This window comes from Oncorhynchus kisutch, linkage group LG4 (assembly GCF_002021735.2).
Source record: "Oncorhynchus kisutch isolate 150728-3 linkage group LG4, Okis_V2, whole genome shotgun sequence".
In the NCBI taxonomy this organism is placed as follows: Eukaryota; Metazoa; Chordata; class Actinopteri; order Salmoniformes; family Salmonidae; genus Oncorhynchus; species Oncorhynchus kisutch.
This window is the reverse complement of record NC_034177.2, coordinates 18,959,386-18,978,486: the sequence shown is the minus strand read 5'-3', so window position 1 is coordinate 18,978,486 and position 19,101 is coordinate 18,959,386. Positions and strand designations below refer to the sequence as shown.

General features: G+C 41.6%; 1 protein-coding gene across 2 annotated transcripts; it reads left to right on the top strand.

Annotated features, from left to right (window-relative positions):
* Positions 1-2,349: 2,349 nt before the first annotated feature.
* On the top strand, positions 2,350-18,834 carry LOC109889188 (lipoprotein lipase-like). 2 transcript variants are annotated; one of them, XM_031822586.1, is made up of 10 exons: positions 2,350-2,579; positions 12,020-12,201; positions 12,520-12,699; positions 14,319-14,430; positions 14,845-15,078; positions 15,364-15,609; positions 16,610-16,730; positions 16,967-17,149; positions 17,325-17,432; positions 17,559-18,834. In XM_031822586.1, the coding sequence occupies exons 1-10, from the start codon at positions 2,483-2,485 to the stop codon at positions 17,608-17,610; spliced, it is 1,515 nt and encodes a 504-aa protein (XP_031678446.1). In that variant the 5' UTR covers positions 2,350-2,482; the 3' UTR covers positions 17,611-18,834. The 2 variants fall into 2 exon arrangements, with proteins under 2 accessions (XP_031678446.1, XP_020336018.1); XM_020480429.2 differs by lacking the exon at positions 2,350-2,579 and adding an exon at positions 10,272-10,537.
* Positions 18,835-19,101: the final 267 nt, after the last annotated feature.

Below are 19,101 nucleotides of genomic sequence, written 5' to 3'. Positions count from 1 at the left end.
TATCCTATGTTTCTCCAAATTGTGGATGAACAAGGACATGGAAAATATAGCTGTTTTTGTTATACATCGTCAGGACAAAACAGCAGAGTCAGGCAAACTCACCTGAGTTAGAATACCTCATGTTAAGCTGTAGACCATACTATTTACCAAGATAGTTTTTAATCTATATTTTCGTAGCTATCTACTTACCACCACAAACTAATGCTGGCAGTAAGACCTCACTCAATGAGCTGTATAGGGCCATAAGAAAACCAGAAAATGCTCACCCAGAGGTGGCGCTCCTAGTGGCCGGTGATTTTAATGCAGGAAAACTGAAATCCATCTCACCTCATTTCTACCAGCATATCATCTCTACAACTAGAGGCAAAAAAACTATAGATCACCTTTACTCCACACACATATCTGGCCATAACTCTATCCTCCTTATTCCTGCTTACAAGCAAAAACTCAAACATGAAATATCAGTGACACGCTCAATATGGAAGTGATCTGATGAAGTGGATACTAAGCTACAGCACTGTTTCGCTAGCACAGACTGGAATATGTTCCATCCGATTAATCCGAAGGCTTTAATGAGTTTACCACACCAGTAACTGGCTTCATTAATAGTGCATCGATGTCGTCCCCACAGTAACTGCACGTATATGTCCCAACCAGAAGCCATGGATTACAGGAGCTAAAGGCTAGTTAAAGGATAGAGCTGCCACTTTCAAGGAGTGGGATGCTAATCCGGATGCTTATAAAATATAAGAAATCCCACTACGCTCTCCGACGAACCATCAAATAGGCAAGCGTCAATACAGGACTAAGATCAAATCCTACTACACCGGCTCTGACACTCGTCAGATGTGGCAGGGCTTACAAACTATCAAGAATTACAAAAGGGAAACCCGGCCACAAGCTGCCCAGTGATGTGAGCCTACCAGATGAGCTGAAAGCCTGCTATGCTCCCTTCAAGGCTAGCAACACTGAACCATGCATGAGAGCACCAGCTGTTCCGGACGACTGTGTGATCACACTCTCCGTAGCAGACGTCAGTAAGACCTTTAAACAGGTAAACAAGGTTGCAGGGCCAGACAGATTACCAGGACGCATACTCAGAGCATGTGCTGACCAGTTGGTAAGTGTTTTCACTGACATTTTCAACTTCTACCTGACCTAGTCTGTAATACCAAAATGTTTCAAGAAGACCACCATAGTCCCTAATGCCATGGTAACCTGTCTAAAAGACTATCGCCCCGTAGCACTCACATCTGTAGCCATGAAATGCTTTGAAAGGCTGGTCATGGCTCACATCGACACCATCATCCTAGATACCCTGGACCCACTCCAATTTGCATACCGCACCAACAAATCCACAGATGGTGCAATCTCTATTGCACTCCACACTGCCCTTTCCCACCTGGAGAAAAGGTGAGAACGCTGTTCATTGATACAGCTCATCGTTCAACACCATAGTGCCCTCCACATCCATCACTAAGCTAAGGACCTTAGGACTGAACACCATCCTCTGCAACTGGTTCCTGCACTTCCTGACGGGCCGCCCCAGGTGGTGAGGGTAGGCAACAACACATCCGCTGACCCTCAACACGAGGGCCCCTCTGGGGTGCATGCTTAGTCCCATCCTGTACTCCCTGTTCACCCATGATTGCGTGGCCGCTCACAACTCCAACACCATCATAAAGTTTGCCAACGAGACGACTTTGGTAGGCCTGATCACCAACAACAATGTGACATCCTATAGGGAGGTCAGAGACCTGGCAGTGTGGTGCCAGGACAAGAACCTTTCCCTCAATGTCAGCAAGACAAACAAGTTCCTCGTGTCCACATCACTAAGGACCTATCATGGTCTAAACACACCAACACAGTCATGAAGAGGGCACGACAACGTCTCGTCCACTTCAGGAGGCTGAAAAGATTTGTCATGGGCCCTCAGATCCTCAAGAAGATAATTATACAGCTGCACCATTAAGAGCATCTTGACTGGCTGCATCACTGCTTGGTATGGCAACTGCTTGGCATCCAAATGTAAGGCGCTACAGAGGGTCTCCAGCCACCCAAGTCATAGACTGTTCAAGTCTGGGACCAAAAGGCTCCTGAACAGCTTCTACCCCCAACTCATGAGACTGCTGAACAGTTAATAATATGGCTGCCCTGACTATTTGCATTGACCCCCTTTTTATTTGCACTGACTGTCTTGCATCATCAACTTACTGGACTCTACCCACATACTCACACATACTACACAAACACTCCAACACACACACACACGCATATTGACGCTACACACACACACACACACACACGCATATTGACGCTACACACACACACACATACTCACACATAGACACACTTTCACACTTCACCTATGCTGCTGCTACTCTGTTTATTATCAATCCTGACCGCCTAGTGACTTTTATCCTTACCTGCATTACTTCAACTACCCCGTACCTCTGCACATTCACTCGGTACCGGTACTCCAATGTGTATTTTCTCGTTATTGTCATTTTATTGTGATACTATTTCCTTTTTTGCTCTTTTTTTGTACTTTTTACCTCTGCATTATTGTGAAAGGGCATGTAAGTACCATTTTAACAGTATAGTCTACACCTGTTGTATTTGGTGCATGTGACAAATACATTTGATTTGATTTGAAATATGAGTAGTGTTTAGATTAAGACCATCGATCATCCAGTTTATGGGAGGGTTTGGCCGGCCGGATGTCCTTGTCCCATCGCATTCTATCGAATCCTTGTGGCTGCTGGGCGCATGCATGCTGGCTTTGGTTGCCAGCTGTACGGGTTTCCTCCGACACATCAGTGTGGGTGGCTTCTGGGTTAAGCCAGCAGTATGTCAAGAAGCAGTGTGAATTGGCGGGGTCGTGTTTCAGAGGATGCATGGCTCTCGACCTTCGTCTCTCCCGAGTCCGCACGGGAGTTATAGCGATGGGACAAGACTGTAACTACCAATTGGATATCACGAAAAAGGGGTATAAAATAAAATCCTGTCATATTAACTTAAATATCTCAAAGGTACCCTTTTTGATTTAGTTTATTTTCAGACATATTGTTGGAACAATATACTCTTAAAACACCTCAAATTTCCAGAATGATCTTTCTGGTACTTTTTAAGATACGACCCATTTTATACATAGAAGTTTACATTATAGACCATTAATCAATCACTGTTCTTGTGAATGTGAATTGCACATTCAGCAAATCACCAGCAGATGGAGTTCCCTTTGAATCCATGTGTTGGTGGTGCTCATAACTTCAAAAGTAGCAAACAGCCCACTCTGGAAATTTGATATACTTATATAGTACATTGTTTAAAACAAAATGTCTCAAAAAGAATAACATCTAAAAGAGTACTTTTGAGATATTTATGTTTATACTTTTTACTATCCCAAAATTAATATAAATAACTTGTATTCTTAAATCTAAACAGTCATATTTCAGAACCCACGGTAAGATCACATCACCACTTGGCTTTGTAGCATCTAACTAAATGTTACAACTTGAACTAGTTATTTCTCAAGAATTATTTTGGATACAGATTTCATTTCCTGAATTCATTTCAGGAAAATCCACAACATCATGTATAAGATATCAAATAACTTTGGGGCATCCTGGCATGGAATTGCCCCATTGTGAAATGGGTTAGCTGAGTGCAGGGTTGGCATGCCTCTGTCCCCTGGGCCTGGGTGGATGGGTAGATGTGATGAGTTGTGAAAGGCTGTTTCACAGTGGAGGCTGGCTGGATTCCATGGCCAGTCAGCTTCCTGGGTGTACACAACATTATCCTGGTGGGTCACTCTCCATTCCCCACATAGCTGACTGACAGCAATTCCTCTTACACACTCACACACGCGCACGCACGCACGCACACACGCACGCACGCACACACGCACGCACACACGCACGCACACACGCACATACACACACTAATTCAATTATGGCAAATTTATACATTAGCACTTTCACGCCTGAACTGACTTGAGCAGCATAGGTGCTAGTTTTACAGTAATGCTTATGACTTCCAGTGACAGTTTAAAACAGACAGTGGAGTGGTCCTATACAAGTGGAGTTGTATAGGACCTGAGCACTGAGACGTGTGGGAATGTGGGAAACACTGCCCTGGGATCTGTAAAATTGAGATGAGGTTTAGTAAAAGGACATGGAATACCTCTGCCCTCATGAAGTCCCTCTTTGTTTTATACCAGTTACGAAGGCATGTCTCCTACACAGAGGGAACACATGTGGCAAAACAGATGTGGCATTCAGCACATACGTTTCCCCTTTCTAAGAATGTGTGTGCATTTGTATGCATGTGTGTGGGTACGAGCGTGCTTGTGTGTGTGTGTGTGTGTGTGTGTGTGTGTGTGTGTGTGTGTGTGTGTGTGTGTGTGTGTGTGTGTGTGTGTGTGTGTGTGTGTGTGTGTGTGTGTGCATGTCGGGGGGGGGGGTTATATACCAAGACGGAAACTGAGTGGGGGAGGTAGCGGACATCGGCATGTAGATTGTAGAATAAGGTTTCACCTATATAACTGCAGCTGTACTGTAGTTGTCTCACCAGTCATAACTAACTCCTAAGGACTGTTCATTCAGCTCACTGTGGACTGAACACATCACTGATTTACACCACTGGTTTACATTGTGTAAGTGGAATGAGGATTGAGGCGGAGTGGACTTACAGAACAGTCTGGTTCTTATTAGAGGCCGAACTGGTTCCCCCCTGCAAGGCTCAATGTCCCTGCACTTTACCTACTCTTCCTACACTATAAAGGGGAAACCATACATTTAGAGACATATACACAAACACATGTATATATATATATATATATATATATATATATACACACACACACACACACACACACACACACACGTTTAGACACAGACACACGCGGTGTCACTCCATACAGTCTCCATAGAGTACACAGCCTGAGGACAGAACATGACCATTTCCTTCATGTCATTTCAGGACGGAGGGAGGAAATAGGAGAGTCATTTTCTTTCTTTCTCGCTCCAATGTTTCTCCATATAAAGGCTTCACAATTCATAAAGGTCATGTTAACTGACTGATATTATCTCATAGAACAAAACGTGAAATAAGGCCACTAATTAGTAAGGAACTCCCCTCACGTGGTTGTCTAGGTCTTAATTGAAAGAAGGAAAAATGGAATGAGTTCGACACCCCTGGTTTAAATGGTGACTCGTGTTTTTTACATTCCAACTCAGCATTCCAACTCAAGGCCTTAGCAGCACCTCAATCTTTTCCTATTGTGTCTTGGTCATGGTGATACGGAGAGCGGCTGGAAATACTACAAACCCACTTTCAGATAAAGAAATCAGCATGCAGGACACATCTGCAAAACAATTATGCTATGTGACTATTTTCACTCAGCAATCAAACCTCACTGTTTTGTGCAGGCATTTCTACTGTAAGAGTCCCTCTCCTCTACCCTCCCTCCCTCGTTCAAGGTCAAGGTCCAGGGCAGAGGGCCAACATGTGTTGGTGTTGTGCCATACTAGGACAGGCAGGCAGGGGTCCCTGTCAGATGGATATACGGGTCGGGGGGCTGGGGTGAGGTGGCAGGTTTAATGTAGGCTGTTTAACGTAGAGGGTTCTACATGGAACCCAACCATTTTCTACCTAGATCCAAAAAGGGTTCTCCTATGGGGACAGCCGAAGAACTCTTTAGGAACTCTTTTTCCTAAGAGTGTAGTGTGGAAAAATGCTGAATCCACTGCAGTACATCACAGACAGTTGACTTATTACACATCATAAGACCAAAGAGCATGGACGTACAGCTTGGCCCACAGCTAAAGCAAAGAAGAGATAGAGTACAGCCCCTTCATGTGGAAAGCAAAGTCCTGCAGCCATTCAGCGCTGTACACACCTTCCTGCTGGCTTCCTCCTGAAACGTATTTGTGTTACGTCGTGCTAAGTAATTAAGACACATTTTGACTTGTTTACAGTTTTCCCACAGTGTTTCCAATCTGTGAGTAATCAGATGGGGGTTTAGCATGAGGATGCTGGACACCTTGGCAGTGGGGTGTTTGATGCATTTGGCTCTTTTGAAGAGGGTTGAACAGTTCTTTTAAACAATGGACTGACTGCAAACTCAGCTGGAGGACCTATGTGCATTTGTGTGGTACAGAGAGAGAGAGGAGACCAGATGGAGCAGCATTCACTACCTATAAATGTTTATAATGAAGTATTTATTACTAATGTAAATGTTAGTAATTAATGCTGACATAGCTCGTTGACCTCCTAGACAGAGCTGCAGGCTTTTTAGACTGGAGTTTCTAGCATGGCCATGGCTGCAGTCAAACTACACAGAATAATGTCACAGAATGGTTTGTTGTTGTAGGTCACGCATGCTGTTTTCATGCATGCAAAGAGAACTATTTGCTCTATTCTGGATGTCCGGCTTTTTGGACACAAACGGACAGGAAATTGATCTGTTTTGTCCAGATGCTGTGAACTCACAATGAGCTTTTAATTTCCTCAGCAGAACTCAAGGTCAAAGCCAAGCTAATAAGAGACAAAGGACTGCATGACACCAAACTGTGATATTAGACCTGTACAGACTCCAATACGCCCCCAGCTATCTGGCACTATGTTTGTCTGACTGCTTAGCTCTATATCTGGCTGGCTGGCTGGCTGCTTGGTTCTCTCTGTCTGTCTGTTTGCTTGCCTGTATGTCACTGTCTGCCTTCCTGTCTGTCTGTTCTCTCTCTCACACTCTCTCTGTGTCTCTGTCAATTCAATTCAATTCAAGGGGCTTTATTGGCATGGAAAACATATGTTTACATTGCCAAAGCAACTGAAATGGATAAACAAAAGTGAAATAAACAATAAAACGCGAACAGTAAGTATTACACTCACACAAGGTCCAAAAGAATAAAGACATTTCAAATGGCATATTATGTCTGTCTATATACAGTGTTGTAGCGATGTGCAAATAGTTCAAGTACAAAAGAGAAAATAAATAAATATCTCTTCCTCTTTCCAGCTGTCTTCACATGGTGTGACTGCCATTATTTATCCTCTCTGAAGTGGTTGTTGGGAAATGTGGGTCTCCATGTTAATCATACCAATGAAGACACAAGTAGACTTATCCTCAGTGTTGTCAGGAAACCCCAGAGGTGTGTATTGTGTATTGCACAGTCATGCTTATATTTCTGCCTTATCTTCTATCAATATGCTTCCCCTTGGGCAAAGATGACAACCACAGTGGATAGTCTGTCTGAGATTAGGGAGATATAGGGGGAGCACAGCCAAGAGGCATCCTTCTCCTTAATTACAATGTGTCTTCAGTGGGTTAGACATCACAGATCAAGGCTAGGCATCACTCCCATCTAAAACACTGGGTTGGGCACATTGGTAGCCCTAAGCATCAATTACCTTAGTTAGTCATGCACATAACCAGAGAAAATTCAAAGAAACAGTGTGCTATATTTGTAATGAGAAAGCTTATTGAATGATTACCAGAAAAATTGTAGTTTATCCCTGGTTTATATTTGGCCAGCAATGCTGTATTTGCACTCTGAAAATGTCATATCTAAATACAATATGCATTCCTAAGTACAGAGTTGATATTTCTCCACAAATCTCAGTTTTACTGGTTACATAAGGTGATCTGTATACAGGGCCAGTCCTAGCCTTTTTTGGGCCCTAAGCACCTCATGGGCAAAACATTTTAATGGCCCCACTTTTAAAAGTAGAGAGAAGAAAAGTTTTAAAACAGGTTTGCTGCAATTCTACAGAATTTGTCATGGGGTGGAGAGAAGATTTAGCAATTTTATAAAATATATTTTAAGATTTTGTCATGGGGCAGAGCAAAAAATTCAGTTTTATCGCTAATTTCCAGCAATTCTACACATTTTGTCATAGGGTGGAGAGAAATGTTTGTAGTTTTAAAGATAATTTCCTTCAATTCTACACATTTTTCCATGAATTATGCCATGTCCTTTATTCCTCGAACAGTGGGGTCACGGCCAGGGTGTGCTATTATCAACAGCAACCCTGGAACAATTAGGATTAAATGCCTTGCTCAAGTGCACATCGGCACATTTTTTACCTTGCCCCTGGGTAAATACCCTGTGTGCCTGGTAGGTAATTTGACCATGATTACTACAAGTTTAGATAGCTGGCTAAACTAATTTACCTATCTAGAAATGTTTTGCTGACATGGGCCAATTGAGTGACTGTTAGTAACTGCCATAACAAGAGAACAACAGATGTGTGCTTATGCACAACCAAATTGCACCTTGTGTATTCTGCTTTTATAGCTCAACAGTAAGTTGAAAATGCATTTATTTTTGGGTCTGGGGCTCCCTTGCTATACGGGGCCCCAAGTGGTCACTTATCTCACTTATGCCTTGGGCCGGTCCTGTCTGTATAAATTACTGCACACATTAGATACACAGATCCTCCCTAAAGGTCAACTCAGATTCATATGTGGGTACTTTTGTAGCGAGGGCAAAGCACAAAGCCTCCCTGATAAATAGTACTGTACATGTTCATACATACTACTCTGACTGCGGGTTTAATTCATTTTATGGCATTTTTCCCCTACAGATTCTAAGATTTAGTGAAACAATATTCCTCCAGAGTGAGATCCAGGTTTGACATGTTCTCTATTCAGTGGACAGGCTATAGATCAATAATATGACATTATATACAATCAAACAGTACATGTTATGTTTCTCTCATCAAGTTGACCCTCAGGTTAATATGTTTTGCCTGCTGTACCAGACAAATGTGGAGGAGAAGACAATTGGCATGCATCACTCTCTGTCCAGACATGAGTTATATACTCTCTGTTCATAACACCAGTCATACTGGTCACACAAATTTCCCACCCACACCACTGCCTCTCCCACAGTGTAATTTCAATCTCACAATTGATTGTACATGCAAAAAAAGTTAAAGTTAATAGAACCTTAAAACTGTTCAGCTGCCAACATACTATATGACTATTGTGTTTTAAACATCTGGTTTTCATAGTCCAATTAAATGAGTTATTTGTTGAAGTATGTCAACCCAGTGGGTACAAACATCAATTCAATGTCTATTCCATGTTGGTTCAAGTTATTTCATTGAAATTACATGAAAACAAGGTTGATTCAACCAGTGTGCCCAGTGGGAAGAGACTGCTTTGTGGATTTTAGTACTGCATAAATTAACATAACGCATTGAAATATGTCCTTCAGAATTTCCACATAGATCTGGTATGCAGGCACACTCACAAGACACTGAGACAGTCTTGTATCATTTGTGAGTCAATCGAGATTTGTCATTGTTTCCAAATTCAGCTGATCAACCAATGAGAGAAGGGGCTTGCTTGCACAACACACCCATTGCCCTTCTCCTTCACATGGGAATCTGGTGTCCACCACGACGTTCTCAGTAAAGGCAAGTGACAAGAGTGTTTTGTTGTCCCTGGGGATGGCTGAGGTATACTTTTATGCCACACATCAATTCTGTAATCCCTGTAGGATCAATGCAACATATTTTCGCGTTTAAAGTATAGTTTATTAGGCCTAACGGTTTAGTTGTGGGGGGGGGGGGGTTTGTACGATATATTTTATAACAAATATGACATTATGCAAGTACATTTCAAATTATATTGACACATTTTATTCAGCACCAATAGTGTCTCTGCATTTAGCAGAATCCTACACACAAAACGTATAACTTTTCGCTATATAGAGATAGATCGAGATATAGTTGGACATACATATATTACGATTCATAAATATTGCGGGGAAAAACGCATTGTTACTTAAAACGATGTCACTGGTTCTTCTCCAGTTTGTTGCATTGTGTCTGGTAGGCCTGATTCACAGAAGAGCACAAAACTGGAGCATGAGATTGTAGAGACTGCATAGCTCACACACCTATAGAAGCCCATTTCTGATGAATAAAAGTTTTTATTTTTTTTATTTTACGAAAATATATATTGAAAAAAAGTTTTAAAAGGAATTAGGCTAAAGCATTGAATCTCTAAAGAAATAGCAAGTAAATCAATTTGGTGAACATATTTTAATCATGACAAGATTATTCTGAAATGAAGGATTACAAGTGAAAGCTATAGAACAGAAATATAACATTTCCACATTTAATGCGCATTGGTGAAGGCACAGAGTTGCCAATGATTTTTGTTGCAATTTTGCATTTGGAACCAGCCCACTCATTTCAGACCAATGGAGTTTGTTTATTCAAATGAGCCTCTCATAAAGACAACTTGGGGCGGCAATTGTGGCAGACTTCGTAAGAAAGTTATTAACTCTCTGATCACAGTCAGACCACAGTTTTTAACCGGAGCTGTGATCCTACTGACTTATACAATTGGATCTACTACTCCTAAACCAATTTTCAAGGAACTTTTCATTCGGGACTTAGCAGAGAAACCTCTAGATCAACAATAATATGGGAAAAGAAAATACCTATTTGGTCACCGTTTGGATAATTCTTGCAAATATCTGTGCATATTTTTCAAGTACACCAGAACAAACACTTTTTGGTAAGTAAGGGATATGTCTCCTGTTTGTAGAGCTGACTTTGGCTTTGTTAGAGAGAAGTTAAATGAATACATTATTTTCCTGGGGGCTGACTAGCCATCTGGCATTACGGGCAAATGCCAGATGGGTTGGTAAAGTTTTTTGTCCACTGGGCCTGTCAATTTTTTTTTCTTTTTCACAAAAGTATAATTATTTTGATAATAATGGGTTCCTCAGGGAAAAATTGGTCCAGTGTGGGGGCCTCAAGAAAAATAATGGTCTGGTGTGTTAGAAATGCCAGGGCTGATTTCTGGTCCCAGTCCGCTCCTAGTTGAATTTCTCCCATAAAATAAACACTCAAGCCACCTGGAAGGAACATAATTGGTGCAGCCATCTCCAACTGACCCATAGTAACCCAGAAAATAGTTTATGAAGTTGTCAGACCCACCTACCCCACCCCTCAGGTATCTTTTGTTTAGGGTGCGCAGTGGGAGCTCTATCCAACCATTGCAACAACAACAAAAATTGGATCCGAAAGAAAATGAGGAAGAAAATAATTATTTGCAAATTCAAGTGCAATTACAACAATACTTTGAGAACTAAAATATGATAGCATTTTTTTAATGCAAAATAACAATTTTTCATTTGTTTTACACATTTTTGCATAATAACACACACACATATATATATAATTATTATTAACATTATATTCGATATTTCATGTGGTCAATAGGCTTATTTGTGATTTGTTTTGTGTGAAATAGCATTACTAGAAAATGTGGAATCATGAATGAATGTTTGGTTGGTAGAAATGCAAGTGACAAAAGGGGGCGACACTTGACTGTTAAAAAGTTTCATGATTTATTTTATCATGCTGTTAATTGATTATACCAATTGATAAACTGATAAATTCTGCAGATTGTGTTTTTGTAATTATTTTCTTCCAAGATAGTCAGTGTGTGAATATAAAAAGCTGAATTGCCACCACTTGAAAGATCCAATAAAAAATACTGGAATTTGTTTCGTTGTAAAGAAATTGTAGATGCTGGATTTGGTTTGTCATGCAAATCAGAAGTAAATTTTTGGTGGTGGTAAAGGGTTTGAATTTCTAGTGACTGCCTTGTGCAATCATGATTATGACAAACTCTTCACTAATATGACATCTAGAATGAGTTTCAATATGTATCTGGTGGAAAATGTAAACAATCGTATTGACTCCCCTGCATTGTGCATAATAATAACCTGTATGCTATTAGAACAGGATGTTTGTTTAAAGCTCTAACATGCAAGATTATGCACTAGTAGTAAAGCAGGCTAGTGTAGCGGTTAAGAGCATTAGGCAAGTAACCAAAAGGTCACTGGTTTGAATCCCTGAGCCGACTAGTTGACAAATCTGTCGATGTGCCGTTGAGCAAGGCACTTAACACTAATTTGTCCTGTAAATTGCTCTAGATAAGAGTGCCTGCTAAATGACAAAAACATGTAAAAATCATCACTCTATGCAGGTAACAACAACTCTACTGAATGGCTTGAGGACCTCACTGACATTGTATCCAAGTTCTCCCTGAGAACCGCTGAGGTACCAGATGATGACCTGTGCTACATTGTTCCTGGCCAGCCCTTAACCATCCCAGAGTGTGAATTCAACCCTGAGACTCAGACGTTCGTGGTTATTCATGGATGGACGGTAAAAAGCTTTGACATTCTATTATGATTGATTATCACTAAAGCATAAATTGTTTACCATCATTTGAATAAGCTGTATTGTTTATATTATGAGCGAAATAACTCAACAATAATTGTCCCTAAAAATAGATTCAGCAATGATAACTAGATGCATGATGAGAAGCCTCCCGCTGTCCCTAGTTATAACGCTCTAGTGCTCATTCATGTGTTAAAGTGCTGACACTTGGCTGGTCTTCAATCAGTGCAGTGAGCAGACAATGGGGGACAGGGCCACAGTGGGTCACGCCAGCCACTGACCCTAGAACTGTGTCTCTTCCAGGTCACAGGGCTATTTGAGAGCTGGGTCCCTAAGCTGGTGACAGCGCTGTATGAGAGGGAGCCCAAGGCCAACGTTATCGTGGTGGACTGGCTGACCCGGGCCCAGCAGCACTACCCTACCTCCGCCGCTTACACCAAGCTGGTGGGCAGAGACGTAGCCAAGTTTGTCAACTGGCTGCAGGTAAGTGATCTCAAGGTCACTGTGTACACAGAAAATAATATAATATTAACTGGGTGGTTCGAGCCTGAATGCTGATTGGCCGAAAGCCGTGGTATATCAGACCGTATACCAGGGTTATGACAAAAACATTTTTGAAAGCTCTAATTACATTGGTAACCAGTTTAAAACAGCAATAATGCACCTGACATTGGTAATGAGGCATTGGTAATATACCACGGCTAAGGGCTGTATCCAGGCACTCGTGCTAAGGACTGCCCTTAGCCGTTGTATATTGGCTATATACAAAGGCCACCCTTCGGCCCTGATTGCTTAAATATAAGCTTCACAGAATGGCCTGATTTCTAACTTGAGATCAGACTTTCAAGGCAGTAGTGTAAATGGGTGAGTTGAACAAAAGTTGTATCTGAAGTTTGGAATCGATCTAGTTATTAAAAATACACTGAACAAAAATATAAGCGCAACATGTAAAGTGTTTATCCCATGTGTCATGAGCTTAAATAAAATATCCCAGAAATGTTCCATAGTCACAAAAAGCTTATTTCTCCAAAATGTTGTGCACAAATTTGTTTACATCCATGTTAGTGAGCATTTCTCCTTTGCCAAATGAATCCATCCCCCTGACAGGTTTGGCATATCAAGAAACCACATGATCCTTACACAGGTGCACCTTGTGCTGGGGACAATACAATTCCACTCTAAAATGTGCAGTTTTGTCACGCGGAATTGGCATGCTGACTAAAGGAATGTCCACCAGTGCTGTTGCCAGAAAATGTAATGTTAATTTCTCTACCGTAAGCCACCTCCATCGTCGTTTTAGAGAATTTGTCAGTACGCCCAACTGGCCTCACAACCGCAGACCACATGTATGGCGTCATCTGGGCGAGTGGTTTACTGATGACAACGTTGTGAACAAAGTGCCCCATGGTGGCGGTGGGTTTGTAGTATAGGCAGGCATAAGCTACGGACAATGAACACAATTACATTTTATCGATGGCGATTTAAATGCACAAAGATACTGTGACGAGATCCTAAGGCCCATTGTGAGGCAATAAAAAAAAAAAGATATCTGTGACCAATAGATGCATATCTGTATTCCCAGTGATGTGAAATCCATAGATTAGGCCCTAATAAAAGTATTTGAAATGACTGATTTCCTTATATGAACTGTAACTCAGTAAAATCTGTGAAATGAATGCGTGTTGCGTTTATGTTTTTGTTCAGTATACTGTATATTATTGGTGATACAATGTTTTAGAAGTCAGAGTTGTGGATGTGTTTTCCTCCTGGTTCTGATTTAGTATGCCTCATAAAGGCTTTTTACTGCCATGTTGTTGATCCGCATCATTACACAGCACATTATTGATAGAATCGGCACATGTGAAGCATATTGTCTGCTAGAAAAATACTTTAGGGCAAGGGAGGACACATTGGTATGATAAACCGCCTGAAATGGTTACATGTGAAAGCAGACAGTATAACTGACGTAACAGAATATACTTGAAAGGATGTTAGCATCGCATAACCATGGCATAAGAAGTTTCACAGCTAAGTCTTTACACAGTCACACTTGACAGCCTAGGAATGAGGAATAAACCATTTTTGCTTTCCCCCCTTGTCAGAAAACACTGGACTACCCCTGGGAGAGGATACATCTGCTGGGATACAGTCTGGGGGCTCATGTAGCCGGCATCGCCGGTTTCCTCACCAACCACAAAGTCAGCAGGATCACAGGTGAGCAGACAGTCCTTCTCTGCTGAAGAGGTTTTATTGTTTGTCTATCAGTCTGTCACTACATGTACCATGGATGCAAACATACATGCACAGGCCTACATATGCAAGTTCTACCCCAATGAATTTAGCCTCAATAGTCCCTGAGTTTGTCTCCATAAAGTTTACTCAACTATGAAATCTCTTTGACCTGCTTAGAATATTAAAATATTTATCCCTAAACCAGATCAGGCCCTGGAGGCAGCATACCATTAAACACCATAATCACATCCATTGAGTACATTGTGGCTTTACTTCAGTCCTGGAAGCACACTGAGGCTTTTGCCTACATGTTCTCATGCACAGTATTACAGATGGACTGTGACTGTTTTCTCCCTCTCTACTTCCCCCTTCTCTCTCCTTCCATCCGTCTCCCAGGTTTGGACCCAGCCGGCCCGACCTTTGAGCACGCTGACAACCAGACCACCCTGTCCCCTGATGATGCTCTCTTCGTGGACGTCCTGCACACCAACACCCGGGGCTCCCCAGACCGCAGCATCGGCATCCAGAGACCGGTGGGCCATGTGGACATCTATCCCAACGGAGGAACCTTCCAGCCAGGCTGTGACCTGCAGAACACCATGATGATGATTGCCACCACAGGCATCCATAGTACGTACTATAACTTAACACTGCAATGTAATAAAATCACACTCTGTTATTACAGTGTAGTAAATCTTCATGAGGCGTGTTTCTTTAAGTTTGAATATCTGCATCAGGTACTTTGATTCCATTAAAAGTGTCATTTTCAATGTCTTAACCTTTCTTTAACTTTAAGTCTGAATAAGCAAATGTCCCAGACATGGTTGCACAGTTAGTCCGGTGAATATATGAGAATCAGCCAGTGATTTAGTCATCATGGTCCTAATGGTCTTGTTTTATGTGGGTCCTGTGTAGATATGGACCAGATTGTGAAGTGTTCCCACGAGCGCTCCATCCACCTGTTCATCGACTCGCTGGTGAACGCAGCAGAGCATCAGACCATGGCCTACCGCTGCAGCTCCAAGGAGGCCTTCATGAAGGGAATGTGTCTCAACTGCCGTAAGAACCGCTGCAACAAGGTGGGCTACGGCGTCAACAAGGTCCGCCTGCCCCGGAGCACCAAGATGTACCTCAAGACCCGTGACACGATGCCCTTCAAACGTAAGAGCGAGAGAGATGTAGGGGAATTGCTTTAGGATGAGAGAGCACTCATGCACAAAGGAACAATTGGATTAATCTTTCTCACAACAGAAGGTTCATTCCCTGGCACTAAAATAGATTTTCATAAGTTAAGATGTACATTTGTTACCAAATCCTCCAGAAGGCTAAATGTAGTTACTGTAGCGGTGGCATGGAGCTAGGCTTAGCTCAAGCTGGCCTTGAGAGCTTTAACTGAACACCGAGTCTCTTTACCAGGCCATGTATGTTACATTAGTACAACGGGGCCCCAGTGCACATACTGTACCAGTACTAGATAACCCTGTTCAAACAGTGTGACTTCTGAAGTCTACACAAGTCCCTCCTTTATCAGTTCCTCCTGACTCCCTATCCATAAAAGATTCCATAACATATGCCCAGCCTGCGTCAATTTTTAACCCCCCTCACCCCACTATTGTAGGATTGGCACAGTCTAACACATCTGATATGTTAGTGGCATCAAGGTCAAACCAAAACAAGCAGGGGGGATAAAACAAGGTTTATGGTGCAAGCCATGAAAGTCCCATTAGAGTGAGTCTATTAGTATTTCAGTAGTGGCTGTAGTTTGGTAACTTGACACCACTGCACGTGATTGCTTACAGTGTAAAGTTAGAGGATACTTTACATGCCAATTCTATTCGTTAATGTGTAATCTGAAGTTAAACATTTTCCTTCCCTTAGTCACCCTTAGTCATGGCAGTAAGCAGATCTATAATGTGGGTATGTAAAGACAGGTCATAATCATGGAGGTACTACAGTTCTGTGGGAGCAGAATAAGGATCTTTAGCTTTAACTGTGGGCATCGGTGATGGGATAATGTCCACATGCCACAAACACTTCAAACAGTTGGAGAATGTGTCTCAACTGGGCACACTGCAGGTATTTGCATAGGCAAACATACTCAGGGTTTCAGACGTCTGTGTGGCGTGGTTCTAAATTAAGGTCTCCGTCATTCTTTCCACAGTTTTCCATTACCAAGTGAAGGTGCATTTCTTCAGCAGCGAGAAACTGGACTACACTGAGCAGCCCATGAAAATCTCTCTGTACGGAACCCATGATGAGAAGACAGACATTCCCTACATCATGTATGTATAGTCTGATATTAAAGAAAATAATAAAATCATTATTATTTATTTTTTATATACTTAGTTGTCTAGAAATGCTTGATATAATTTCTAAACATATCCAAGCGTACAAATATTATACACTGACATAATTAACCCCAGAGATATCACCTCGTCGCCTCTCCTCAGCTGGGTACTGTATACAGTACAGAAGGTGAACTGACCCCCTAACCTTTGACCTGTGTGTGACCTCTCAGGCCGTTCCTGAACACTAACAGCACCGTGTCCTTCCTGCTGACCACCGACGTGGACATCGGGGAGCTGCTTATGGTCAAGCTGCGTTGGGAGAAAGATGCTTACTTCAGCTGGTCTGACTGGTGGGGTAACAGCAACTTCCACATCCGCAAAATGCGTGTCAAGGCCGGGGAGACTCAGTCCAAGTAAGTTATGATGATAATGATGAACTGAATATTCCAATTGATGAGATGGATCAATCAAAACCCAGCAGTACTGTATCTTTGACACTGCACATCATCTTTCACATTGCCAGTCTTTGAAGTTGCATGATACATGTTTCAGAAGGCTTTACTGATAGTCTTTACTGTCTGACTCCAGGGTGATCTTCAGCGCTAAAGATGGAGAGTTTGCCTACCTCGTCAGAGGAAAAGACGACGCAGTCTTTGTCAAATCAAAAGAGGACAACATGAGCCGGAAAGAGAAAACGTAAGAAATCTAGAACATTTTGGAAACTTTGAATGCATAAAAATCTATCATATCCAAAGATAGGATTCAGAACTTCCTTCCTCATTTTCTTTTGAACTTTTTTTTTCTCTTCTCTCTTATCTTTAGGATGCACAGGCTCAAGATGCAAGGAAGCCTCTTCAAGAAGAACACTGCATGAAGCAGCACTTGAATACAGTCTGCACTGCAGCCCACAGCCAAAGCTGGATGAAGCCAGGGAGAACGTGCTGGAGAGAAGATAAGAGATGTTAGTCTCTGACATGTACCGTTTTCTGCCTTCCATTCTGTCATGTCATCTCCACCCCCAAGCACAATCTATATCACTTTATCCACTGTGCTGGGAGTCAGTTTATGGTCTTTTTCTTCTATTAACCGTCATCATGGAGAGTGTTACAAATGTCATTCTAAAATCAGCTTTTTCATGGTTTTGACTTTGTCTAACGTTGCTACATTATCTTTGTAATCCTTCATCTGTGTCCATGTATACAAATCACATCAATGTATTTCTAACCCTATACTGGGTAGTTCCGATTCAAACTTTTGATTCAAAGAGATTAACATAGCTTCTGCTTTTAAGAAAGCTTTTTGACACATTCGGTATGCACACTATAATAGTCATGTCACTAATGCCATCGTGCCTAAACAACTAACTGCCACCACCACAGGGACCAAAGATGGTGACACTGTCTCCTGAGTTGAATATTACAGTGATCCGTGTACATGGCTTTTCAATCAGTGTTATACATATGAGTTGTTGTAGATTAATTCCCTGCTTGTTCTTTGTGTGCATCTGGTTATTGTGTTTGGCAGGGGTCACTTTAAGGGTGTTAATCCACGTCAGTCAATTTGATCATTCAACAACTAGTCAAACTGGATTGTTGTGTTTAGATTAATATTTAATTGGCCACTTGACTTGAGAAAATAGAGGTCACAAGCAGAAGTTAGCTTTTCCTGAACTTGTATAACTTCCTTTATAGGTCAAAAATTATGTGGAAACAATTACCTTAACCCTATTGGTCAATCATGCCCTTTTGAAAGGTCAAACAAAATGCTACACTAAATACAGAACATATCTGTGAGCCTTTGCAAACATTGGTGGACAGCCCTACATAATAGCCATAATGCATCCCAATAATGTTTCATATTCTATTTATTGAATGTACCTGTATATATTTGTATATTAAGCTGTAATATATTTGGGCATGTTTCCATTGCTGTCTTTGTTTTTATAGATTCATCTTTGTGATTTTACACGTGTGGCTTTGGACAGACTGATCAAATTGGTCTCCATGCCAGCTGATGAGTACATTTACTTTTATGAACTGAAATGCAGTGCACTGTATGAAGGAAAATCATGATACTTTAATAAAGTGAGTACATTATACATCTGGGTATTATTGGATTTACTACTCCCCTGATCTACATATTGTGTTCTTGAATTCCTTAAATCTTGTTCTAACCCTAGAACATGTAACTAGATACAACATGTAGCTATTCTTAGGACATTATTAAAATCTCTGTCAACATCACTCAATAGTGTATAATTGTTGGCAATACATAATTTACAAGACTGACTAAGCATATAGTCGGCAGGTAGTCTGGTGGTTCGAGGCGAACCAGCAGCCGGTGGGTTGCCAGTTCGAATCCTGGG